The sequence below is a fragment of the Poecile atricapillus genome, chromosome Z, assembly GCF_030490865.1.
Source record: "Poecile atricapillus isolate bPoeAtr1 chromosome Z, bPoeAtr1.hap1, whole genome shotgun sequence".
Classification (NCBI taxonomy): Eukaryota; Metazoa; Chordata; class Aves; order Passeriformes; family Paridae; genus Poecile; species Poecile atricapillus.
Genome location: NC_081289.1, coordinates 134,873,828 through 134,901,442, shown reverse-complemented (window position 1 = coordinate 134,901,442; position 27,615 = coordinate 134,873,828). Strand labels below are relative to the sequence as shown.

At 38.1% G+C, this 27,615-nt stretch overlaps 1 protein-coding gene across 1 annotated transcript in view; it reads right to left on the bottom strand.

The window, feature by feature from the left end:
* The window catches only part of PRLR (prolactin receptor), a 59,195-nt gene that overhangs the window by 12,362 nt on the left and 19,218 nt on the right, over positions 1-27,615 (bottom strand). The window contains exons 2-3 of the mRNA XM_058826076.1: positions 4,389-4,502; positions 3,265-3,397 (exon numbers count right to left, since the gene is read on the bottom strand). Coding sequence (XP_058682059.1) covers positions 3,265-3,397; positions 4,389-4,458 — 203 coding nt within the window. The 5' untranslated portion in view covers positions 4,459-4,502. The remainder of the gene's footprint in view (positions 1-3,264; positions 3,398-4,388; positions 4,503-27,615) is intronic.

Below are 27,615 nucleotides of genomic sequence, written 5' to 3'. Positions count from 1 at the left end.
AATAATTTAAAAATTTAGGAAATTAAGCAAAGCAGATAATATTCTAGTAATGGTTCAGCAGAGAAGTCTGAAATATTTGTATATATAGATAGATAGATGAAAAATACATATAAAATCACATATATAATTTATATAGATATATAAAAAAGAAATAAAATTGAATAAATTATTTATAAATATAAAAAGATACATATATAATGATCTATATAATTATATATTTTTATATATTTTGTAATATATATTTAATTTATAATTTTATATTGTATATATCTATTACTCCATCTCTTGGGAACATTTTTGTACACATCGAATGCCATTACCATAAATGCTTCAATGATATTTTTACTTCAATTGTTGATGAATGCTTTCACCCTCTTCTTAAGAGACAAAAAGAAAACAAACAGAAAAGAACCAGAAATTTCCAGAGACAGAACAAAGAAATTTTAACAGTATTTATAAGCAAGTAAGAGGGAAATGAAAAATATTTATTTCAATTAGATAAGTTGCTAAATATCTTTGCATATTACCCCTAGAAATTAAACTTATGAGCCCTATGGTAGAAAAGTCTTTTATTGATCAGTATGTTTTCAACAAGGCCAGAGAATCATTTAGGTTGGAAAAGAGCTCTAAGATTGTCAGGTCAAGCTTTGACCACTGTCAACCAGACAAGTGCCATGTCCAGGTGTTTCTTGAACACCTCCAGGAACAGTGACTCCATCACCTCCCTCCATCCTGCCAGTGAAGAAATTCTTCCTGAGGTCCAACCTGTACCTCCTCTAGTGCAGTCTGAGTCTGTTTCCTTTTGTCCTATCACTATGCCCTGAGAGAAGAGACTGACCCACACATGAGTACACCCTCCTTGTTGCAGAGTGACAAGATGGCCCCCGAGCCTCCTTTTCTCCAGGATAAACACCCCCAGCTCCCTCAGCTGCTCCTCACAGGGCTTGTGCTCCAGACCCTTCCCCAACTCCGCTGCACTTCTCCGGATGTGCTCCAGCACCTCTGTGTCTTTCTTGCAGTGCAGGGGCCCAGAACTGAGCACAGGATTTGGGTGTGGCCCTCACCAGTGCTGACTACAGAGGGAAATCACTGTCTGGTCCTGCTGGTCACATTATTGCTCGCACAGCCTGCGAGCCATTGGCCTTCTTGTCCTCCTGGGTACACATTGGCTCATGTTCAGCCCCAGATCCTTCTCTGCTGAGTCACATTCCAGCCACTCTGCCCCAGCCTGCAGCTGCAAGAGGTTGTTGTGACAAAAGACTGGGTCTGGCACTTGGCGTGGTTGCACCTCACACCAAGGGCCTCAGCTCATCAATCAATGCAGATTCCTCTGGTCTCCAGCAGATCAGCACTCCTGCCCAACTAGGCATCATCTGCAAATTGAAGGTCCTCTCAATCCTCTCAACCATATCATCAATAAAGACATTAAACAGGACTGTTTAATAAAAGTGACCCCGAACACTGTTCTCTTAAGGACACCACTAGTGACTGGCTGGATGTATCTCCATTCACCACCACTCCGTAGGCCCAGCCATCAGCTAGTTCTTAACACAGCAAAGAGTGCTCCTGTCCAAGCTGTGGGCTGCCAGCTTTTCCAAGAGAATGTTGTGGGAGACATTATCAAAAGACTTTGCTGAGGTTCAGGCAGACTGCATCCACAGCCTCTCCTGACCGGGTCACCTATTCATAAGAGGAGATCAAGCAGGACCTGCTTTTTCCTAAATCTATGGTAGCCGGGCCTGATCCCTTGGTTGTCCCATATGTGCTGTGTGGTTGCACTCAAGGCAAAATTACTTCACAGTCAATTACTTATTTCCTTTATATGGGTCTTTGTCTTCTTTAGGAGGGGGATTGTTTTGTGCTCAAAGCTGGCTGAGGTGATGTACTCACAGCCTACCCCAGGTGTGAAGAACTACACAAACCCAAAGCATTAGCTGATGTGGTGCATGAATTAACTTCAATTCCACTATTATGCTCTATGTATCATCAATAATACATTCTTAGTTTCCAGGCATTTTTGTCACAGTTTATAAAGAAACAATGGGAGACAAGGGACTGTACCTAAGAGAAAATGAGCCTAGAAAGGCAATTGTGGCCCAGGTTTAAAGTGCTTGGCAGAGCCTGGGTGTAGCAGATTTAATGAAATGGATAGGCACTCCTATCCTTCCCTAAGCAGAACTGCTCTGGGCAGTGACAGGTATGTATTTGCATGTTCATTAAACTTTTTGATCATGAAACATCCAGGCTTTCATAAAACAAAAGTTTTCAAATCATCATTGTGTACAGTAACTTCATTAAAGGCTGTATCTTTTTCTGCTCAGTGATTTGGAATATTTAATTGTAGCAGGGATGTCTGAGACTTTATCTTACCTATTCTGAATCTCACTGGATTTATTAAAAAAAATTTAGTTTCTGAGCTTCCCTGCTTACTTGTCCCTGTTCAAAGACTGTTTTCAGGAAGAAAGTACAGTTAAACAAAGATGGACAGGTTAAGTAAAGCTGCCAAGCATATACATGCTTTATTCCTGAACATGAGGCAGTTGAGAATTTACCAAAATATTAACTTTTGTGATGTGATACCCATGTCTGATTTCACTGCATTTTGGGAACCACTGACCAAAAAAACAACAGGAAAAAAAAATGACTATAGCCCAGATGGGGGTTTTGGTGTGCAGGGTGATGTACAAGGGCCTCACCAGCCCTCACTGCCCCTGCCCAGCCCCCCCATGCACTACCTGGGTCCCAGGCCCCCAGTTCAGCAGGGCTCCTGCTCCACACAGCCCTGCCTTTCCCAGACACAGCCCCTGAGTCAATATCCTGGCCCAGCCTGGCCTCAGCCTGCCCCTGTCCCCAAGGAGGAGACTGATGCCCAGGGATGGGTTGCCCTCCTCCTGCCCTGCTCCATGGCTGGGGTGATGGGAGACTGGCTGCCCTGTGGTGCCTTCATGCTCAAGTGCTCAGAGGAGATTCCATTCAGCTGAAAGCTCTGTGCTTCCTGAAAAGATGGGCAAACATGCCTTTGCTCCCAGCACATCTTCAGACAAGGGGGATTTTTGGTAGATGAGTTTCAGAAGGGACAGGCTGAAGACTTGGGGCTGTGAGTGGTCATGTTTTCTTCCAACAAGGGAAGCCACAAATCTTATGCAGCCCTTGTTGTCCATCTGAGGTTCAAATGGATTCATAAAAACAACCTCACAAGTTAATATTGTCATTCTCTCAGTCTGTCATAACCATCACTTAGAGTACGTATGCACCACTTGTTACCTGTCCTTGCTGTAGAACAGGGTGTAATTGTTTGGAAGTCCTCCATCTGAGCCAGGCTTCCACCAACACGAAAAGGTTTCCTTTTCTAGAGAACGACATCTTATTATCTGAGGTTTTCCAGGGTACGACTGACCTAGGGAAGTGCAAAGATCCAACTAGTTAAATTAGAAGTGGGCAATGCTTTTGGATGCTATTGTTGAATGATAAGTCAACCAAGCAATCTTTTTCTGAAGACATTAAAACTACATGGAACTGTGGACTGAATTGGGCAAATAAATCTGCCTGGGAAAAGGATAAATATTCTCAGAAAAGTAAACACATTTTACCTCAAACTTATAGAATAGCTAGTAGAATGTTTTTGCTTTTTAACATAAACATTTATTTTATTATATTATTATTTATTTACCTAAACTTGAAATGGTATATTTATCCCCAGGTTAAACTATGAAGATGTGAAATATGATCTCTAGGGTTCATCTTCATAAATGTTAACATTTTTTATCTTCAGATAATTTTAAGATTAAATTTCATCTTCAACTTTGCAACAGAACTAAAAATCCATTCTTTGTGCATATTTGGGGTAAATTACAGACGAGACAATTATGCAAAGAAGGAAATCAATGGGCTAGATGGAATTTTTTGGGTACTGGCAGCCTGAATGTACTCATTAATCATTCAAATATTCCCTGTTAATCCAAATATATTTAAGAATATTTCTTGTTAAAACTACTTCTCATTAACTTATACCAAGAGCACAGATCATATATTTACATTCATTTTTAGACAACAAGTGTGTGACCTTTTAACCTAAGCTAATCATTATTTCATAAAGTCCCATATATATGCATAAAATATAACTCCCAAGAAGGTGACAGGCATAAAGTGAACATAGGAGTGGAGTAAGTGCCTTTCAGTATTGCCACCAAACAGTCCTTAAAGTAATACTATAAAAAGAAAAGACAGCTCCAGCCATTTTCAAAATTGCCATACTGAACTTCAGAAGAAAGTAATTTAAATAGATACATGCTCCAATGGTGGTCAAGATAGATTGGGTAAAGCCTCAGACTTTTCTAAAGAAAGTGTCTTATGGAAAAAAGAAGTGTTTCAGGAAGTGTTGTACCTACCAGTCAGACCTACTGTAGTCAGAGCAAGCTGCAAAATTATTTGAACTGATGAAATGAATCTCTGTTTCATGATGCCTGTCTTTCCTCAGGAGGAAGTATCAGATCAAGGGCTCACTGAAAAACACGCCATCATGCAGCAGTCAGTAACAATGCTCAGCGTGCAATACGTATTGCTTGACTTGATCAAAGTCCTTTTTGAATTGCGGGTAATTGATTCTTGTTCTCTCTCAAAAAGGTGAGGCAACACCAACAGTTCCACTTGGAAAGCTGAAAACCTGAATCTCAGAGAAGTAGGTAGGTCTTCCCAGAAGTCTTTGGTTAGTAGTGATAGGATTACAATTTCTAAGCATTTACAAATCTTGCATATTTCTTTGGCATCTTGGGATACTGGATTCTTATCTTAGAGTTCTAACTTCTAGACTAATTAATTAACCTAAGAAAGCAGTCTTTTAGCAACAAAAATATACTTTTATCCCTACTGATGCAAAGAAGAGGTCAACATACTTGAGCTCTGAAAGTCCTGAAAACAGAAGGCGAATATAAAAGGTACAACAATTATTTAGAAGTTTATGATTTTTTATCCAATCTCAAAACTTTTCAGTATTTGAGACTGTCAATATTGAATTCAGGATCATTTGAGCTGAAGAATGCTACTCTTTCAGTGCATTCAACCAATTGTTTTTACTGCATTTGATTTTGTAGTAAATTTCAGCTGAAATACAGATATGCGAGCGGTCACCAGCTGGGACCAGGACCCAGTCTCTGCAATGGGCTGACACCACTAGATGTCCTCAGAATTCAGGTTACAATTCTGGGTGCTCTGGAGTCCCCGTTGCGGCTAAATCTCTTTGCTTAGCCAGGAGAAAAGACATTACGACTTAAAGCAAACCTCCTGCTTCTCCCACCAGTACACTCCCTGCTCGGAGATGACTGCAGTCAGCTATTGGATTCTCGGTAGCCAACCTCACTCTTCGAAACGAAAGAAGAACAATTTATCTAGATAGGGAGCTCCTTATCCCAGCTTTCCACTCCTACCCCTAGCACATTCACAGGTACTTGTATGCTTGCAACCAATTCTGTGTAGCACTGCATGGGAACAAGCTGTGTTATTGGTGAGGAAAAATCCATCGTGGTTTATCAGATGACTCAATTATCAGTATGCAATTCATTTTCTACATTAAAAAAGAAGAATACATCATCATTCAACTGTTTTTCAAGAGCAAAGCCAAGTGAAGTGTCAGTAAATGCAGTTAAGTCTAAAACATGTTCACTGTGGACAATGTGGAAGATGACAAGAGCTGGCTACATTTCCCATATGCCACTTCTGAATATCCAGACATGTTTCAGGCATGTAACTGAGCTACAGGCTGGAAAATTGCATCTGGGCTAGTTTTAAACTCAGTCAGAGCATTTTGTGCATATACAAACAGTGAAGAGAGAACCACTTAAATACAAATTCCAGTGTGGTGTAAACACATCCAGTCTTTATTACTATAAATAAATGACAGGCACAAACATTAGTCTTTTACTTCAGAAATTAGCCAAAAACTTGGGGCTGTATAATGCGGAACACAGATGATTGTGCTCATAAAAGATACCTTTTTCTCAGGTGAAGGTGAAATAATGAAACTACAAACAGTAACTGTTTCATGGACATGTGATAGTATTTACAATATTTTATTACTTCTAAAAATAGTTGGAACATTTGCAAAACTCTGAACCTTCAAGCTAAGACTCATACGGATAAAGAACTAATACCTTTTGTTTTCTTTACTTTTATGTATGTATCTTTTTATGTGAAGAATTGGCAGAAAGAGAAAATGATTACACTGGCTCAAAGAATGAAAATTTTTAATGCAACAAAAGAGAGGCATCATCAAGAAGGATCTTTATTAGAGTGTTCTCCAAGGAAAATGCAATGATTTTTGTAAACTGAAGAACCAAATTAATAGAATGAGGAAGAAATTAATGCATTAATTAGTAAACAGAAGTTTTTTTCCTCTGGTGCTTTTGAAAATGAGATGATTGTGAACTATCTCTGTAATGTGGCTGTGCAGAAAAACAAGAGGGATATAGGGAAGGAATATGGACCTATCAGTGCCACAGACTAAGCTCTGTCTACAGTTCTGGTAACCTACACTAGGGAAAAAAGGATCAAACAGATTTTAGAACACAGCTATGAACATGACATGGAGGCTGTCTCATGATGGTCATTTAAAGACTTGGCTTTGTACTCCATGCAAGTGTAGTTGTCATCTGAAAACACAGGAGATAAGCATCAAAAGAGGGAAAATAAGAATGTGTAAAATAAGAATGTTGCTTAACATGGTTGCTTACTATTTGGTGTTTGCAACTCAAATTGGGCTTAAAAGGCTTCTGGAGAGATGCCTTGTTTTTTTGAAATTACTTGCTTAACAAGAAAGTAATACTCATTGTGTCATAACTGTATCTAAAATGCATCTTCCCTATCTATGACATGAAAATGTTTTGATAAAAGGGTAATTAGCATTATTAAGGATGCTATGAGGCAATGTCTCTCTTTTAGGAATGAATGCATTCTTTTATAAGGGATGTACTGGACATTGATTTGCCACGATATTATCCAAAACCAAGGGTTGAGTAAATAATAATTAGAAGATGATATGCCTCCTTTTAAAAGTCTTGATTTAATTCCAACCAAGTTATTGCATTCTGACATTCTATCTGATTTTCTCCCTTTTAACACAGCTGATTGATGGTACTCAACAGCTGGACATCACATGCCAGAATACAGGGCTCCTTGATGGAAATGGAAACTATTACTGGTGTAGAATGCACAGAAGAGTTAAATATTCCTATAAAACAATTCTGCCCTGGAATTAATAATATAATGAAACTGTAGGTTTGAAAACTGTGTTTACAATGCTACTAGATGAAGATGAAAGCCAAACACCAATACTTAAATCAGATGCTGTGAAGCGGAGTTGAGAGAATCATGTCTTTGTCCTAACTGACTTTTAGTTCTTGCATTCTTTTCTTTCTTTCTTTCTTGGCTCTGCTGATGGATAAATTTCTTGAGAATGACAGAGAAGTCTTTACTCAGTTCTGCACAGATGGAAAAATTTTCTATCTGTAATACTTTCAGGCTTGCAAGAACAGGAACAACTGTGTATCAGCCACTGGCAATGACATTATGTCCAACACTATTTCTGCTTCTGTGGCTAAAGAAGTCAAAAGCCAAAAGTACTTTACCAATCTCTACTGAAAAAGTTTCACATTTCCATTAGTCATGATGATAAACAATGTTAATCTTTCAGGCCTGGGAGAAGGCAGTTTAAGGAGCTCTCAAAATGAGTTAATTACCATTTGGAAGGCTGAACTGCAGATGTATGAAACAAAATAAAGAAAAAAAGGAACTCAATAAAGCAAGATTGTGATGATCTGCAGGACCATCCAGAATATTTAGCTGTACTGTGAACATGGCAGGAGTCTGCACTCCCACACAGAGATCACAAATGGCAGGATGCATGTTCCTAGCCATGGCTTGAGCATCATGGTCAGATGTGTTTCTGACTGACAGTGATGGTTGGGATTATACTGCAAATTAAAAGCTGTAGATGAGCAGTGTGACCTGAGCTCTGCTTTTCCTCTCTGAATGAGCCCTAATTGGCTGTCTGAATCCCTCAGGCTGCCTTCATGGTGATGTACAGGCTCCAGAGAAGATATGGAGCTCAGGCACGTCTATCATCTGAATTTCTTGTGACTGATTCTAGCTGGCAACTTTAGGCACATGGGTTCTGTGGCATACTTTGTGAGGAAGCCTAGGAAATCTTCTGCTGGCTATGAACCTAGATATTCAGTTCATTTGTTGGGACTAAGGATTTCGTATTTCTGTGTTGCATGAAGTGGGAGCAGTAAAAGACTTTTAGATTTCACCTGAAAAGCCTATATATGGGCTTATAATATATTTTTCCAAAATTTCTCTCTTAAACAAGTCACCTCCTAACAGCCCTTGGCAGTCCTTCCCTTGATTAGCAGTCAAGATGTGATGATGAATGAAACAAATTTCCTCACCCACGGGGATATGTTCCTCAGTCTGAAAGACTTGAGTCAATTTTGAAAAAGGAAAATCACAAACCCCCACATCCTTGAAAATAGTTCAGACCTTTACATCTCCATCATAGTATTTATGCTTTTCATTTCTATTGATTTTACAGAACTGAGCCTAAAATTTTCTTGGAACTCTCACTACCTAAACTGACAAAAAAAAAAAAAAGCCAAGAGAAGAAGAAATTATCATTATCCCTACTTTACAGATGGGGAGCCAAGGTAAAGAATACCCAGCAGACTCATAGTAGAAGAGTAACAAAAGCTAAACCCTGATCATTTTCTACCATTTTTCTTTTCTTTTCTAAATACCAACTCTACTGCCTTTGTTTTCCCACAAAAACAAAGATAATGCTTTAGCTAACAGTAGTAATCTTTCTCTACCATCTCCTGAATATGCTGTTTTCTTCCCTGGTGGTTTGTATATTTAACCATAACTTGAGGATTTAGTTTTACAGCAGTCTCTTACAGAACAAAAATAAAAAATCATAAGCTCTAAAGAATCAAATTTTAGAGACTGAAAGCTAGAATTTACATTAGAACTTGAAATATTATGTACATTCATCTCTACCAACTACCAAGCCCAACTCCACAATCATTATCTTCTTATAACAATTTTAAGTATTTTTAATTTATAGCATAGTCATAAAGTATAAAATTTAATTTTCTACCTAGGGGATTCATGTATGTGAGGAAGCTTTGTATTCTTCTCTTTCATGAATGTCAGACTAGTTGATAAGTTGAAAAACAAAAATTCTAATAATAGTATATTCCTGAAAGTATCACTATTTTATTCCAAAACCAGAAAGAATAAAAAAGGTGACTCTTGGATTAGCTGTTGTAGATACTGACACTCTAAGTAAATACACTTAAACATTGAGTTAATTACATTGAGTGATACAGTGGTAAAATATAGTACATGCTTTCCTTTACCTGTTTCAAAAAAATTTTTGTAGCAATGAGCTTTGGATGCAGTGTAAATTTACTCATAGACTGGGCTAGGCTACTAGATTAAAGGCTAATTAACATCAGCACAGGCCAGGACACGATTGCATAAAAACAGAGGGTTGGGAGAGGAACTCTAGCAGTCTCATCAGTGAAAATTGAGTGCAGGGAGTGAGCTACATCTGACTACCAAAGCAGTCAGATTATTGTCCTCATGTGCAGCCCAGCAAACAAATCCCCTTCCCCACTCACTCACTGACTGAAGGAGGCAGAACACTCATTAAGGGATGCAGTGGAAGAAAGATTTTGGGGAGAAAAAGAAAGGTTCAAAGTGGGCTGGGGATAAACAAGAATGGGAAATAAAGGGAATAAATTGTTTCAGTTCAGTGTAAACTGGTGGCTTGTCAGACTGAAATGTGTGCCTGATCACCATAGTCTATCCTATAATCTCATTAAACCCTATTTCTATCTCCTGTCTGGGCAGACTGTTCTGAGTGGTATCTTTGGATGCCAGTGAACTCTCAACTGGATTAGCCAGTGAAGAAAGAGTTAGATTGCAAACCTCCAGGTTCAAATGCAGATCCCACACAGCTGGGGAGAGCAAGAGAATCTGAAACCAGCTAAACATCTAAAAGTAGCTACTGGAGCAATCAATTTCTTTATGTGCAAATAAACATATATATATATATATATATATATATATATATATATATATATTTATATATATATATGTAGGTCAACACGTTAGGGCATTGCTGATGTGCATGGCCCCTGTGTGGATTTTGTGCCATGTACCCATCCACTGGGAGCAGCTGCTCAGCTTTGGTACAGGCAGAAACTGAGTTTAGGGACCTACAGCAGCCTCACACCTACGGAGCTGCCTGATTGAGCAGACTCTAGCATACTGACATGCAATGTTCTACCAAAAAAACCCCTACTTTGTTTAACTACCTGTTGTCTGCCATCCACTCTGCCAGAGCAATAAAATATACTTATACATTAGGTAACTAACTTTGAAAACACTAACTTCACCACTGTTTTTCTAAAAAAAAAAATCTGTCTGTAAACAATTTGAAACAAAACAGAGTATTTTCTAACTAACAATATGGATGATCTGTATCTCCTAGACACCAGGTAGAAAGACATATTACTCAGTTACCAGGGTATTCTTTTGTTTGGCTCCATTTCTGTAAAGCTAATGAGAGCAATAAAAATACCATGAAGTTATTTTGCAGCTAGATATTATGCCATTAGAGATTTAATTGAGGGCCATAAACAGGGTTTTTTTTATGTGCATATTTAAAAGGGCATCAATAATGTGTAGCTGAATCTGGAGAAATAATGTTTGCAGTTACTCAATCACAGCATAAGGTGAAATGTAGCTTAGAGATAGAGCTCAATAAATGATTCCTGCTTTAGAGAGCACAGAATCTGTTTGAGATTGTGCATGCTGGGAATACTGTTTGACTCAAGATTTGCTAAATAGAATCTTCTACTACTTGGTACTACATCAAAGCAGACAATTCTATCCTTCCAGCAAATTTCATTCTGCTTTCATTACTTCCTTTGTCAGGAAGTGATATTATGAACTAGTGGTGTGTCCCTACATAATGTGACTGACCTAAAATGTGTTCTTTACCAAAGCTGAAACAGTGCCATAAGCACTGGCTTCATCATATCACTGACTGGAAAAAAATCATGATAGAGTAAATCTTAACCTTCTGCTGTAACCAGACCAATGACTCTCATCCAAGGATTTCTACACCAAGCAATCATTATTCAAATCATATTTATTGTGAAAATATGTCCTGAGAACAGAATCCTGCTGTCTTAGGTACTGTACAAAGAAGAGTTCCTGCCCTTAAGAGCTGAAAATATAAGTAGCCAATGAATAATATAGTGTGGAAAAAAGGGATCTAAAAAGCAGTTAATACTTGCATATTTTGGGGTTGAGATTAAAGATTATTTCATTGGTAAAATATTTTCAAAATATTCCATAAACTGGAAACTGCTATGTGTGATTGGTTTTAGAAAATTAACTCTGGAATATCACAAATTCTTTTTCAAGCAAAGTCAAGGAATGAAAATTTTAAAAATTCCAAAATGAACAAGTATCACCAAATACATAAAGAATTTTGTTTTGCTGTTTTCCAGTAGAATATTTTCTGAAATCTAATCAAGTATTTGTAGGTTTTTTCCAATTTTCCAATAAAATCATGTTATGATGAAAAATTTCTGATAATTTTTAATCATACACAGAATTTCAATGAATATTGCAATGGCATGAAAATCTTGCTATTTTGTCATTTCTGTGGGAAGATGCTGCTGTAGAGGTGAGGAGGTTTATTGCAGAGACAAAAATGATGAAAACCTTAGAGAAAACAAAGGAACAGTACTTGGAATGTAGTAAAGGGAACACAGTATTGGACAGAAGTGTGAGAGGTTAGTTGGAATAAGACAATGAGGAATGATGCAGAAGTGGGAAAGAAGAAATACTCTGTTGGGCACAGGTCAGACTAAGTTGTAATTTTGAATGTATTCCATGACCCCATATGAGTTGCAAAGCTCCATCCACTGAATGACAACCCTCAACAGCCTTTTCTTGGTGAGCTCAGGCTGTAGGGTTGGATGGAGGAGAAGCATCTCCTGCACCCTAGTATCGGCAAGCATTAGTGGGGCAATGACTGCACAGCAAAAAAGCCGTGACCACAGCTCTAGAGTAGTTTCTTCATTCCCTTGTAGTGGAACAGCCCATTTTTGCTGGGTCTGGAGTCTCTTCAAAGTTTTATGACTGCAGTAAGACTAAAAGAAAGAACCTGGCTGCAGGGGAGTGAATTTTCTTCTTCAATCACAAATATGCTTAGCAATTAGCAGTACTAACAGTGGGTGCAGGGAATAACAATTGTTTTCTGTTTCAGTTTTCTCTTTTTCAGGAGGTCCTCAGTATGAGGATTTGAAAGTAACTGTTTCTTTTTCTGAGACTTATTGTATACTCTTTCTTGAATTATTTCAGTGGCTGTAGAGTTATTCTGTGAAAGAACGAATTACCAAAAATTACTACTCCAATCAAACTGATAAAAACACTCAACATTCTATAATTTGTGAGCATGAACATTTCTCAACATATTCTCTAAGCTTCAAACTTGTTGGTAAAAGAGCTTTGTGGTTGCATGCTAAAGGCCACCATTGATGCTACATACAGATAAGTGGCACATTGGTTAGCTAAAGGAATGAAACAATGTTATCCTGGTAAATCTAAAACCAGTTATATGAGAGAAATTGCTGACAATAATGGGAACACAACAATAGTAAACCTTCAACCTTCAGTGTGCTGAGCTTAAAATAATTATCTTTTGGCAATCTTACCCTTTAATACTGAAATACGTGGATATGCAAAGAGGTATCTTTATTATGCCTAGTTCTAATCCTGGTGGCATTTTAAGGATCTGCTCAGGTACCAAACTCCTGAGTAGACTTATGTCAGAATATTCTCTACAGGAGTTTAGATAGGTGGCATTTATCTCTAATATCAGTGGAAAACACACAATGTCCTCACAAGGAGAGTCTTTATATGAAAAGTCAAATGTTCCAGCTACTGTTAACTCTTCTATGTGTGAAACCAATAGTAACATCAATACTGCCTATCACAACCCTGTTAAGTTCTACATTGATTGTCACCTTCCAGGAAAAAAAAAAAAAAAAAGAGTTTAGCAGTGGAAGAATACTAAAAGCTTCAATACGCATTCTAAGGGAATTGGATTCACCCTTTGACCAGGAGTACAAATTTCCTTTATGATTTTTTCACGATGAATACATATACTGAGTGAAGTATAGCACTAACCTGCTCTACTCCCCGTCTTCAACTCAGGTTGCTAAGCTTTGGAGATTCTCAGCTATGGTGAGCTGTAGTTTAGATTTTTACTTTGTTCTGAAGTATAAGGAAATGACCCTGAGATTGCAGACTGTGAGATTTTCATGTATTTGTTTACAGAATAAAGACTAACACTGCAGTCTCTAGAGGTTAAAGGTAAATTCATTAATGAATTTATTCATTAACCCATTCATTCATTAACTCATTTGCTCAGCTCCTTAGGAACTGCAATGACAACACTGTCTGCTATTGCTGAATGGTAATATTTGCATCTCTAACCATAAATTAACACATGTCAAGAATCTATTTGAAGAAATTAATTTTGCAAAGAAAGTGGAAGCTTCATGGTGCAGCAAATGCAAAAAACAGCTTCCCAAATAGATCAACTAACTATGGAATATTAAGTTTTAGACTATGGATAGTGTTTAATTTTCAGCAAAAAAAAAGCTTCTCTCTTACCTCTGCTAGATCAAAAAATGTGCCCAACTACATTAACATAAATGTAGCAGTTTGCCCTGATCCTCTCTGGAGTTTGCACACTTAGTTAAATAATGAAGAAATAGCTACTTGACCATTTGGAGAAGAAAATATTTCTAGGATTAAAAAATATATTCAACACTAGACCAAACTCTATTTCAACACTTTTCTCCAGTACACTTCTGCTATTCGTTGAAGAAAGAATAAAATGAAGAAATTTTGGCTAGAGCATGTATCAATGCATCAGGCTACACTTGTTTTTTTTCAGCAAATATTCTTGATTCACTGGGTATTGTATAGCTTATAGTGGCTGTGAAATTTCTTATTTGTACAGAGTCTCAGATAGGACCTACGGTGTGTACAGTAATTACCGAGTTTTATAGGCCTTATTACACTGTGTAATGACTTAACCTTGGAACACTGGACTCAATGCTGGTGTCCTCTGTCTTTGAAATGGCATGCCTCTTCAAGATTATAAACCCACATTCAACTTGGGGGCCAAAGGGGAAGGTGGGAATGGGGTACTGGAGTGATCCTTTCAGAGCTAATTGCAAGCAACACAATCTGATTCTTACCTGAAAGAAACTGAAAGCAAAATTAAAAAGTTTCCAGAACTGCAGGTAGACAAAGATTAACTTTTTTATACCCAAGCATCTGAAATGTCAAGTCTGCATCTTTTAATCCTACAAAGACTATCTCACAAAATCATAATGCTCCCCTACTTCCCAAATTTGAAGTTAATAAGTCTTAAATAGAATTGAAATTTATTTTAGAAGTATTTAATATCTACAAGGAATCAAAGAAAAGGCATAAGCACCAGAAACATTCATGCTTGCCCTCTGTAGTGTGGGATTAATGGTACCTTGCAGCAAACTTGGAAATTTTAGCAAGAACTTATATAATTTTAAGCATGGTAATTTAGATCACTAGAAATCAATTGTCAGCCTCTGTAATTACCATCAACCCACTTTATTTCATGTCCCAACACAATCAGCTTTAATTTTTAGTTTTTTTGTAGACACCCAGTTAGTTACCCAATCATATTTCAAATGGTAAAAACATTCATTTTGTGTGTAATCCACTATATTTCTTCCACAATCCCTGGAATAAAAACCTTATGCTGACATTTATGAAATGGCAGGAGGAAAAATGCTGTAACTGTGGGTATTACCTTAGGTAATAACAACAAGGCTTTTAAATCCTTGCTTGCATAAAGGCTGACCTTTTCCATTGATATAAAAGTAATTTCTATTGAAACTTGGATCCATCCTTTAGTCATTATTGTTACCTCCATCTTTTCAAGTTATTTTTTCAGTGATGCCTTTATGTTCATATGTCTGAATTTGTTTGGCTTCATGCCCTAGGTCACAGCATATTTTATGGAATTTAATGGGAAAAATCACTGAAGAATAACACGTTTTAAATTTCTCTTTAAATCTAATCTTTGATTTTCCCCATTGACAGTATGTTGAATTTATGATCTGACTCTGTTAAAATCCTGTCACCATACTTTCAAATGAAATTCAAATTTATTTTTTTTTTTTTTAAACTGGGCTTGGTAAAAACCTTGAGCCAAAACCATTCAGGTTTCTATCTTCCTTAAGGTCTGCTTCCACTTGAAATCTGGGCTCCCTGTAGATGGTTACACCTCTGACAAGGCTGTCAATAAACCAGTCTTGGGTGACAAACACCAGCACACAGAACAAAACAGATGTGAAGCAGCTCAGAGAAGAGCTCTGAGATCACTGAGTCCAATCTGTGACTGATCTCCACCTTGTCAACCAGACCATGGCACTGAGTGCCATGTCCAGTCATTTCTTGAGCAACTTCAGCACCTCCCTGAACAGCCTGTTCCAATGCTTGACAACTCTTCCCAAGAAATTCTTCCTGATGTCCATCCTGGACCTCCACTGCCACAACTTGAAACAATTCCCCTTGTCCTGTCACTTGCTGCCTGGGAGAAGAGCCTGGCCCCCACCTGGCTACACTCACATTTCAGGGAGTTTCAGAGAGTGATAAGACACCCATTGAGCCTCCTTTTCTCCAGGATAAACACACCCAGACATTCCTCGCAGGATTTACTCTCTATACCCTTCGCTGGCTTGGTTGCTCTTCTCTGGACTTGAGCTCACAGAAAATACTAAGGCTCTAGGAACCAGCCACAAAAGTGCATAGAAGAGGTAATTTTCCTTGTGCCCTACAGAGTTTTGTCCCAGGTATAGCTGAGAGTAAGGAACTCAGCTTGCAAAGATGCTGTTTGGATGAAAAACAGGTTTTGAGGTTAGCTCAAGATGGCCTTTCAAGACACAAATAACAACAGAGCACAAATTCAAGGGAGCAAATCTGTTGCAGACAGTATGGAAAAATAGTTGAGGCATTTTGAAATCTTTAGATGTAAACATATATTTTAAAAATAAGTAGATCAAGTGAGTAATGGAATTCTGTTGGTTTGCAAATACGATTTTTCTGCTTTTTAAACTCAGCATTCTTAAAGAGACTCAGTGTTCCATTACATTTAAACATTTGCACAAATACATACATTTAAACATAGCTATGTTCTATGTAGTATGTTGATTGGCACAAAAATTATTAACTTTTCAACTATACAGATCCATTATTCTTCACAGATAAGTGCTGCTGAGTAACAAATACAATAAGAATATTTTCAGTTCAACAGCTACCTCTGTGGTACTCTTAAACTCATTCAGAAGCCTACAGCCTACCTCAAATCTCTGTTCTGGACCTCATAGTGAATGAACATTCATAGCGAATGAACTCTGGATGCACAGATGGCACAAAATCATGCAGATTGAGGGTCAGCCACAGACATACAGATCTGAACACTCAGCACTAACTCCATGTAGTTGCTAAACTACATATGTTGCTGCCCTTTGAGAAAGCTGTAAGTGCAGTCAGAATGATATGTTACTCTATCCAGATAAGAGATAGACCCCAGCTTTGGAAGGTTAAATAAACATGGCAACATTTAGCCACTGCTCACAGCCCACTTCGTCTTTGATATGAAAAAGAAATCAAGGGGACAGTGCTTCCAGCAGAGATTTCTATAACATTCCTCCTCCAGAGGTAAGAAAGAACCATGGTTCTGCAACTTGTTGATGCACCCAGCATTTCAAAATCTGCTCCACTATTTCAGTTTCCCATTCTTACTGATCAGCTCTTTAAAACATAAACAAATTTCATTCTGTGAAAAGTGAAACAGGTGCTTGAAAACACTGACGTATGCATAGATGCATATGAAAGGAAAAGGTCACAGACTCTTTTTTAGGTCTCAAAACCTCTAGCTTGAGCAAGAGTCCTTACTTTTTTAACTGTGTATACCTAGAGGAGTTTCACAATTATGCGTATACAACAGTATAGACAAACAGAAAATCTTCAAGTCAACAAGTACACAGTAACAACCACACTGCTATACAAAGTATGACCCTTTATTCTCCAGGAATCTGAAGCCTTAGTAACAGGCTCTCAGCATCCGTTTTGCTATGAAATTAAATTCACTAGTATACACTTTAACATTGAATCAGTTTTATGTCACTGAATTAATGCATTTTTGCTACTTAGTGCATTAAATACACACAATCAATTCTTTACTAGAAACTAAAATTGATGGGAAGTAATTTTTTCTTTTCATACCATGACAGGGCAAATACTACAGATTATGGGGCAAATGCATCAAATAGAGAAGTAAACCACCAGCAGAATGCACTGCTGCACCAATAATATCAATAACTATGTTAAAAACCAGTGCAGAAATACAGACAGCAAACATTAAAATGAGATGCAATTTCTCCACAAGTGATATTGGTAGGAACCTTCATTGGTTCAAAACCTTCAAAACTAGAGTCTCAGTTTAGACATTTGCTGCTGCTGCTGCTGCTGCATAAGACCTGGCATTATTTGTAGTCTCTCTGAGTTTTGGAGCACAAAACTCCACATGAGAGGAGGAAAAAAAATAGAGCAGACTATCATGGTGGACATCAAGTCTTCCAGATACCATCCTAGAGTATCAGAAAGCACGTGTATGTTCTGCTGATGAAGAGGGAGAATTAGAACTCAGCTCCAGGGTTTTACTCCCATCCCTTCCAGTAGCTGAGTCTCTGACATCTTGTTCATCTGCAAAATGGGTGGGCATCTCACTGAGATGTGTGTCTTTTAAACTACACTAATAGTTTCCAAGTTGGTTTAAATTAATGTTTCCAAGATACTTTGATTGAAGGGATTATTCATGAGATGAATTATTAGTAGTAGTGATTTTGTAGAAAAGAAAAAGTCCAAGTGGTAGAAATTTTAGCAAACATTTCAAGGAATCACAGAATGGATGAAGTTAGAAGACCTTTGGAGAATGTCCAGTCCCCTGCAGTGCTCAAAGCAGGGTCAGCTGGAGCAGTTTGCTCAGCATCATGTCCAGTTGGGATTTGAATATCTCCGAGGACAGAAATTCCACAGCCTCTCTAGACAGACTTACCCCCATTTGACTGCCCTCACAATAGTTAAGTTTTTTCTTATTTTTAAGTGCATTTTCCTGTACTACTGTTCATGCTGTTTCTTGTCCTTTCTCTGGATGCCACTGGGAAAAGCCTGGCTTAATCTACTTCACTTCCCCATTCACCCATTGATGAAGTTCCCCTGAAAGTTGTTTTCCTGGTAGAACAATTCTATCTTTTTATTATCTTAGACATCTTTTTCTGCATTTACTGTGGTATGCCCATGTTTTTTCCTACTAGGGAGCTCCAGAGAGAACTCCAGGTGCTTCAGCCTGAGGCTGTCTAACCCTTTGGGACAGCAGTTGAAAAATAAAGCTGAAATATACAACTAATTCCATTGTGTGAGAAACAGAGAGAAAATGAAGCCAGCTCTGAGAACAACTTTGTTTTAGAGCTCTGCAGTGCTCATTTTCCACTGGTATATATGTATAAGTACTGGCACAGAGGATCATAAAATTCTGGTTCTAATCCTGAATCTCCTATTTTATTTTATATGAACTTTTTCCATTAGTCAAAATCGGATTCCTTTTTTAGAGGAAATCTGCTCATAACAAAGGCATCAGCCAATGACTGAATTCCTTTACAAACCACTTTATTTTTGACTTTACAGCCAAACCATTAAATAAGTCATATAAATTCTCAACCTGGGAACAAACTGTCATTCTTCAGAAAGTTCATCTGTTTATGTTTGGCTAACTGCATGGAAAATAAAAGCTTTGTCATTTCTTGATATTTTTTTCTCTCTCTCCATTAGCATTCAGGTTGGTAACCCCTAATGAGAACTACTTACTTGGCATTTCTATTTGAAGGTCATTTTCACTGATTGCAGTGAAACTATATCCCAAAATGTCATAATCATAATAATTTTATAAAAATCCTAGATTGACAGCACACATCTTGTAGCTGAGGAACATGAGCCTTTGTCCTTTATAACATCTACAAAATATGCAGGTCTCTTTTTTCCTGCAGCTTAAGTTGTACAATTATGTTTGGTACTAAAACCCAGCAAAGCCCCCTGCTTTTATGATCAAAAAATGGTTATAACATTTGGGGGGAGCACCTGTCTGTGGTGGGCTGGCTCTGTCTGGATGTCAGGTGCCCAACAGAGCTGCTCTGCCAGTCTGGCTGCTCAGCTGGTCAGGGGAGAGAAAACAAAGAAAGGCTCCTGGGTCAGATAAATCAGGAAGAGATCACTCACCAATTACTGCCACAGGCGAAATAGACTCGGTTTAGGGAAATGAGTTTAATATATTACCAATCAATTCAGACTAAGGTAATGAGAAAAAAAAAGTAAAGCTTAAAGCACTTTACCCTAGCCCCTCCCTTCAACTCAGGCTCCACTTCACTCTCAATTTCTCTACTTTTCCCCCCACCACCAGGGTATGCAAATGGGGAAGGGGGGTTGTGGAGTGCTCATCACACAGGAAGGACTCCTCACAGTGTTCCCCTTCTCCCATGGGGTCGCTCCCGTAGGAGACAGTCCGCCACAAACTTCTCCTACTTAACATTACTCTTTTCCATGGGCTGCAGTTCTTCATGAACTGCTTCAGCACCAGTCCCCACCACAGGGTGCAGTCCCTCAGGAACAGGCTGCTCCACTCTGGGCCCCTGGTGGGGTCACAAGTCCTGCCAGCAAACCTGCTCCAGTGTGGGCTGCTCTCTCCATGGGCTACAAGTCCTGCCAGGAGCCTGCTCCAGCACAGGCTTCCCATGGGATCACAGCCTCCTTCAGGCATCCCCCTGCTCTGGTGTGGGCTCCTCCAGGGGCTGCAGGTGGATCTCTGCTCCCCCCTGGATCTTCAGGGACTGCAGGGTACAGATGTCTGCCCATGGGCTGCACCTCAGGCTGCAGGGGAATCTGTGCTCTGGTACCTGGAGCAGCTCCTGCCCCTCCTCCTTCACTGACCTTGTGTCTGCAGAGCTGCTCCTCTCACACATTCTCATTCTTCTCTCCCTTCTGTGGGTGTGCAGCAGTTTTTATCCTAGAAGTGCTGCCACTGGTGGGCTCAGCCTTGGCCAGTGGTGGGTCCATCTTGGATCTGTCCAGCATTTGTTCTGTTGGATGTGGGAGATGCTTCTGGCAGCTTCTCACAGAAGCCACCCCTGTCATCCCCTGCTACGAAGCCCTTCTCACACAAAACCAATAAGGACATTGTAAATTGAGGAAATGGGCTCTCTGCCAGCTCTACCATGGCAGCACAGAGGAAGAAAATACTCATCCTGGTTGTTGTAATGATTAATGTACCATCCCTCTTCTCAAGCCAGGAGATGAGGTTTGAATCACAGACAGCTGGTATGAAACAAAATTGTTTTCAAATAATTCCATTCTACACAGTGGTATTAACCTTTGTTGACAGTGTCACGGTATGATGAGTGGCTTGGGACATTGCTTATCCCTTACACCCTCAGCTGCACTGAATACTTGGCCACTGATAACACTTTGTGCCCTTGAATACAGTAAAGTCTGTAATTTTGTGAGAACAAAAGCTCTCTTAGTAACAGTTTTGCAATACTGACTCAACAGAAGTTAAGTCCTGAAACGTGTCAATAACACATGATTAAAGCTGAGACCAGCCTGGAAGAAAAAACATGTTTTTCCATGCAGTGGAACTAAAAAAGCCTGATTTTCTAAGAAGTTATTTCACCTTGCCACTTTAACACAAGCTTCCTTCTTCCTGATGTCCTTTATTAACTTTTTTCTGGTAAGTCTGTAACAGGGTTTCTGTTCACTCTGACAATGCAGTCCTTTTTTTATGGGTTGCCACCTGAGCAAAGAGGGCATAGGCTTTTAAAAGAACATGTGGACTACCAATTACTGTCTCACTTGGGTAAGAATGGACTTGTTTGGTTATTTGCCTACAAACCGGGAGGCGTAAGTTAAAGTATCATCTCATTCTAGGAAAATCAGTCCCAAATATCTTATGGTGTGTAGTAATCTGGGCTAGAATTGTTCTCTAGTCCTCTTTTTTCCATTCTGGCGGAGAATGCAAGAGTTAAAGTGACAGCAAAAAATATAACCAGGACACACTAACTATAGGTTCATCTTTAAGGTACTTGGATGGGAAGGAATGAGGGTTGCTTGATCCTTGCTCGAATTTTCTCTTTATTTTAGTGGCAGCTGAATGTAAAATATGTGAAGAGATCTGAAGGAAGGAAACACAATACTTTAGAACAGTAATGCACAAGAATCTGCAAGATAGCCTGGATCTGAATGCAGATGTGGAAAATTACCTGCTGCTTAATTGGCAGGATGGTAGAGTCTGCTACAGAAGTTAAGGAAGAACATGACAAACAAAGTGGTTTGTGTGACTGATTAGGAATTGTCTTTGAGCCTTGTCTAGCTTGCTCTGCTGTTGACAAATTCACAAAGAAATGTCAAAGGGACAGGCCAGTAGTTTTGTTTGGATAAAAGTCAGAAGGAAAGGTCTGGAGCTGTAGATTCTTTGGCAATCACTACTGAGATGACAGCCGGAATTGTCTATTCAGATAAATGCAGAATAAGATGTGAAGGGAGAATGAAGGAAGACCAAGAAAAGACCCCTGCAGAGAAAGGAGAGGACATGCTGTAGTAGAATTGTGGAAGACAAAGGTAAAAGGAAAACTGTCCTTTGTTGTGTGTGTCTGTGCATGTGAGCATACAGAAGGGAGAGGAGGCTAAGAGAAGAAAGACTGTGGTAGGGGGAAGAGGGCTAAATTACTTACTTGCAATTTTTTTAGAGCAAAATCAAATATTTGGCAATTAATTGATATTTCACAAGTTGTGTATTAAACACTAAAAGTTTGCATATAAGGACTTGCGATATTGCCATCCTGAAATTAGCCAACTATTTCTGTTTGTCAAATTAGACTAGCAGAAGTATGTATTTGTTTAACTTTATTTTCAAAATAAATGTCCTAAAAACATGTTCTGAAAATGTTCTTGAAGAGCAATCAATACTGTTTGTCTGAACACAGGTAAGAAAGCCAAAAAAGTTAGGTGACCTTAACTTTAGACTTACAACAGCTGTTTTGTGTGGAATGTGGAAAACCAAGCACGTTTGTTTAGAGCTCCATAAAATCCTGTGAACATTTGCAGTTTAAATGTTTGAGTAAACAAACCTGCAAGGTTAAGAAGGGTGACATCCATATATTCTCCTGCGTGTGTTGAATTACACTAAGTTAGATATGACAGGTAAATCTTATTGCCAAGTCTGAAAAGATCAGCTAAACACGTGCTACTTCTTACTGAGAGCCCTGCTAATGAGGGATTAAAAAAGCAGAGGTAACTGTGTGGGACATCTGCAGAGGAATAATTTAATTCAGGAAATGATGAACACAGATTATGACTGTGTCAATATGGAAGTGGATTGTAAAAAAATGCATATATGTTGTCTGTTGTCCTCCTACCATGTGGAGCCTGCCCTCATCCTCCCAGTGACTTTCCTGCAGGTACTGGACTATTGCCATCAAAATGGAGGCCTGTATTTTTCCTTTCTCTTTATAGTTCTACCATCCCATTGTCACTGTCTGGCTGTAATCCAAACTTTTTATTTTCTTGGAGCACTCTTCTGAATTTTAGGCTGTCTTTCTGATGCAGTAATTGTGTATTAATTCTATGATGTTTGTTGCCCTTTTTCCATTTTGGAAGTAAATGAAAAGTGTGAAATGAAAAGGACAGCTCCTTCAGTCACATTTGGCTAAGTGTGAACAATCTAGGAAAACAAGAAAAAAGCACTTGACCTACATGAAAAAGGGCATACCAGCACCAACCTAATATGAATATTATGAATATATGAATATTTCTATAAAAGGAAATAAAATTGAAGTAGATCATGAAAATTAATTCTAATGAGCTACTGCTGTTTCTTCAAAACAGTCTTCACTTGAAGAGATAATTTTGTTTAATTTTTCTAGAATAAGGTTAATTAAATGAAAAAAAAATTCATCAACTTCCATAGAATTGTCAACTAGGAGAGCAAACAGATCTAAAACCCCACCAAAATACTAAAAACAGTTCTTTCTGTGTGAGACAATAACCAAGTCATATATTAACACTAAATTACTTGCCTTATTATACTGTGTATTTCAACTTCCCTCTATTCATATTGTCTGTGTACAGATGCAGTTAGAAATCCACTTTGTTGCAAATAAACCAGCTGGTCTCAGTAGGGCAGATAAAACAGAGGGGTTCAGCAAAGACTGTGAGCCAGCTTGTGGGCTTTCACACTCTCAGGACAAATGGCTGATAAGAAACAGCCTTTAAATCAGGGATTTTACTACAGGCTCAGGAAAGGATTACACATTTTGACTGGTGTAATATCAGCCTTCCCAGCCAGTTTGGGATTAAAGTCCCAAAAACTGTGTAAGAGCAAGCAGCTAAAAAAACCCCAAGAACCCACTGCTAAGATATTCAGTAAAACTTTTTCATATTTTGTGTGCAGAAGAAATAGTTCAAGAATATTTTGTGCTTGGGGAAAGAGTAATTCTGAAATCGGCATGCTAGAAAGAGCTTGGCCTAATGCAGCTGCCTGTCATTACAGATAAAAAAGGTTAGCATAGGTAGCAATGCATTTTCCTCTGTCATTTTCATTAGAGCTGCATGTTCCCAGCTCTAGTGTGTTCCTGTTAATGTCTCTGTCTCCCGTTAGAGGAGGTGCCACATGGCCTCCTGGCCCGTTAGAAAAAGTCTGTTTGCCTGTTCAATAACATCACTGACAACAGCTGTCCAGGTTAACAGCTACTGAAATGAATGCAGCTATATCAATAACAAATTATCACTTCATTGCTTTTAGCCCCTAAGGCTGGAGATGCCTCCCCTAGGCCCTGGGAGCACATCTGTAATTCTCTTCACTGTGGTGAGAGGCTGATGTTCCTTCCTCAAGGATGGATACAATTAAGGTTGATGTGTAGAGAAAAGACATCACCTTGCCCTTACTCAGCAACAGAAAATAAGGTAAGGTTTTGAAATTCTCATATGCTTTCCCACCTTTTTGGTTTTTTGTTTTTGGTAATGCAAGGCATAAGCCTTGCAAGTTCCACTGATACTGATTTTGTGCTTGTATGGGGAGTGCAATGCCCTCTTCCTCACACAACATGAATATATATGCACCTAGGGAATACTTGGGAAAACTAAACAAGTGCCACTCTGACTCAGAATGTATTTTAGATCATGGGAAATGTAACATCTTTATTTTAAATAAAACCATGCTGTTTATATGCAATAACTCAGGAAATAGGCTTAGAAAATTTCTAGTATTATAATACAGCAGAGGTCCAGTAGGACCTTTTGTGATTAAACTGATTTGAAGATAAAAATTTTAATCTCTCTATGTTTGTGCATAAACAACTGAAATGAAAACCTGAAAGAAAATTCTTAGAGTGTCTCCTTCACCACAATAAATAGACCAGTAAGATCTCTTGGGATTCCTTTCTTAAAATATTTACCTTCCCTAGTTCTGAATGTCAGTAACTATGTATTTATTCTTTCTATTCCCTGATTGCATTTTCCTATGCAATGTTTTCTGAAAAGGCACTTATTGCATCAGCTGGCCTAATTTTTCAGATGTTTCCTCTTATTCAGATAAATAAGGAACCTTTTATACAAAAAAGTGGGGAAATTGTACACCTCTTTTAGTAAACAGCTGATTTCAAATCCATGGAGGTAATTCCAATAACAAAATAAAAAAAGTCAATACAGCTTACAATTTTTCCTGCCAAATTTCACAAAAGCTTCACAACTTCGCTCACACCTCATCAACTATACAGAAATTAACATAATTTCCATATTCTATGATGGCCCAGTGAGTGAAATACATTGAATACAGCTGAAAATAAAACTTGGAAGGTTATTTTACTATCACAGCTTTATGACTATATGCATTTTTAAAAATTTTAATACAGTTTTATTTTTTCCAGTTTAAAAAAAAGAAAGATGAAGTAAAAACATAATATTCCCTTAAAAAAAAAAATTTACCACCTTTTGCAGTCTGTTTTTAGGATGATGTACAGTTAGGTTTTTCAGGATTAGAGTGAACTCATGCAAACTGTTTTTGTACAGCATACTATTCTTAAATGAGCTGCTAACAAAAACAATTTGTGTTACATTGCATTTTTACATTTTATTTTTCAAACTGCAGGTTGAGATGCATTCCTATAGCTAACACCTTACAAGCTGAGAAGGATCAAGTAGAAAATCACAAACTAAGAAGGAGTTTGGAAGAACCTGTAGAAGAAAGAGGTGCTGATGAAAGTATTCTTGGAAGCCAGCAACGATGACACTGAGTGTTTCACAAAAACCTCTACAAAAGAAATAAACCTGAGTATCACAAAACTCAGATTACAAATGTAAGCCTTCACTGCCTTTCCCAGCAAGATGAAGTATTAACTTGTCCCTTAAATGTTTTTTTATGCTGTGGAAAGAAGTGAAAGACAAAGTTTATGTTGACCTAAATGTATTTGATGGAGAGAACAGTAACACCCGATCTTGACACAGGATAGCACAAGAGTGGAGCCACAGGTTAGGGATGGGGTTTGTGAGTAAATGCAGAGGGCTGAATAGATATCAAGGGTGAGGACAAGGTGCTTAAATGCTCTTCAAAGAAATAAAGTGCCTGAGTGCACTGGCTGCCAGAGAAAAGGGAGAAACAGGAGAAGCTCAGTTTAAGCAGATTCTATGCAGGAGCTGTTTCCATTAGCTGGATTTTTCTGTAATGAAAAGGAGTCTTTATATTTTGAACCATTACTGTGTGCATAAAGTACAAAATTTCAGGTGTCATTTTTGCAACTAGTCATTGCTGAATTTGAACCTTCAACAGCTTTATGATTTACTGTAACCATGTGCCCTAGATAAAAGTAAGCACTATTTGCTTAGACCATAAGCTGACTACTGACTGCATACAGAGTTCTGTTAATGATTTACACATTCAGGAAAGGAAGCCCTCAGATATATGTATATCAGCACTATAAAGCAAATTTGCAATAAATTCTGCGGCCATGAGATAATGAAGTATTTTCTTGCACTCTGTGACCGTACAGAAGCACCAAAACCCTGCTCAGTGACAAAATATTAGTCTGCCTGGTCTCACAGATCTGAGCTGCTTTATAGGAAACCAAGTAGCCCTGCTCCATCACAAGATGATAATAATAATAACAAAGAGGTAAGAATGAGAAGAAACCAACAGTCTTGGTTATCCCAATGCCCTATTGGCTAAAACAGACCATGTACACAAGAACAATCCTGTAAGCAAAACAGCAGATCAAATTAAGGAAGCTACCGGGGAAAACAGCAAGAAAAGACATGTAGAAGGGAAATGTAAATAAAAGAGTATAGTTGAAACTAAGAACTGAGGTTGATTGTAGCCTAAAAACATGACATGAAACAGTAGATCTCAGCAGCAGGGAATTCTTGGTGTAGCTGCAAACTTCAGTCCTTTGCACAACAGAAAAGACGACGACTGCCTAAAGCACAGAGCTTTAAAATATTCTATCTAAATAAAGACAAATATCTAAACATAAAGAATAAATATCTAAATATAAAGAAATATTCTGTTTAAAAAATTACATGTAGAGGTAATAATTGCTGTGGTTTTTAAATTTTCAAAAGATTTGCTTTAGAATTTATGCAACCAATATGGGATTAGGTCACAAATGCATTGATTCATTCAGCTTAATCTATTTTTTCTCTAAAAATCACTGAATATTATGCAGAGGAATACTGTCTCTGTGCAGGAGCTCCTTCAGCTCTACATCTAGCTGTTTGCCAAGAAGGTGACCATGAAACTACAAAAAATACCTCTGAACAAACAAACTTGATATTTCATAACGTATTTAATTTTTATTACCACAACGTGAAATTTCAAGCATTCTTTTTTCCTATAGAGAGCCAGCATACAGAAGATATGAGCAAAAACCTTCCTAAAATCCTCGGAAATACAGGGATCCTGTTAACCATGGTTTTATTTAAACAGGACTATAAATAGGGGATGAACAAGGACTCACCCAGTATGTGTGTATTGATAGGTACATACATGTGATATGTATGATTCTAGACATTCCAGGTCATGATTTAAAAAGTTTTCTTCTTCTATTCTGCTTGAATATGCTGATACTCTAATTATTGAGACTACCAGGAAAAATATGGATCTTATATAAAATACTTATTATTAAGATTGCTGTGATGCAAGATCAGGATATCTGATCTTAGATGAAGATATATTTATCTCTATACATACAAAGAGAGATAGGTAACTGAGCATCAATTTAAATAACAACTACTTGTAACAACTACTTCATTGCATATAATGATGAAACAAAGAGCTTTTGCTGCCTTATAAAGCATACCTTAAACAGTCTTGAAGAGGAAGAGATA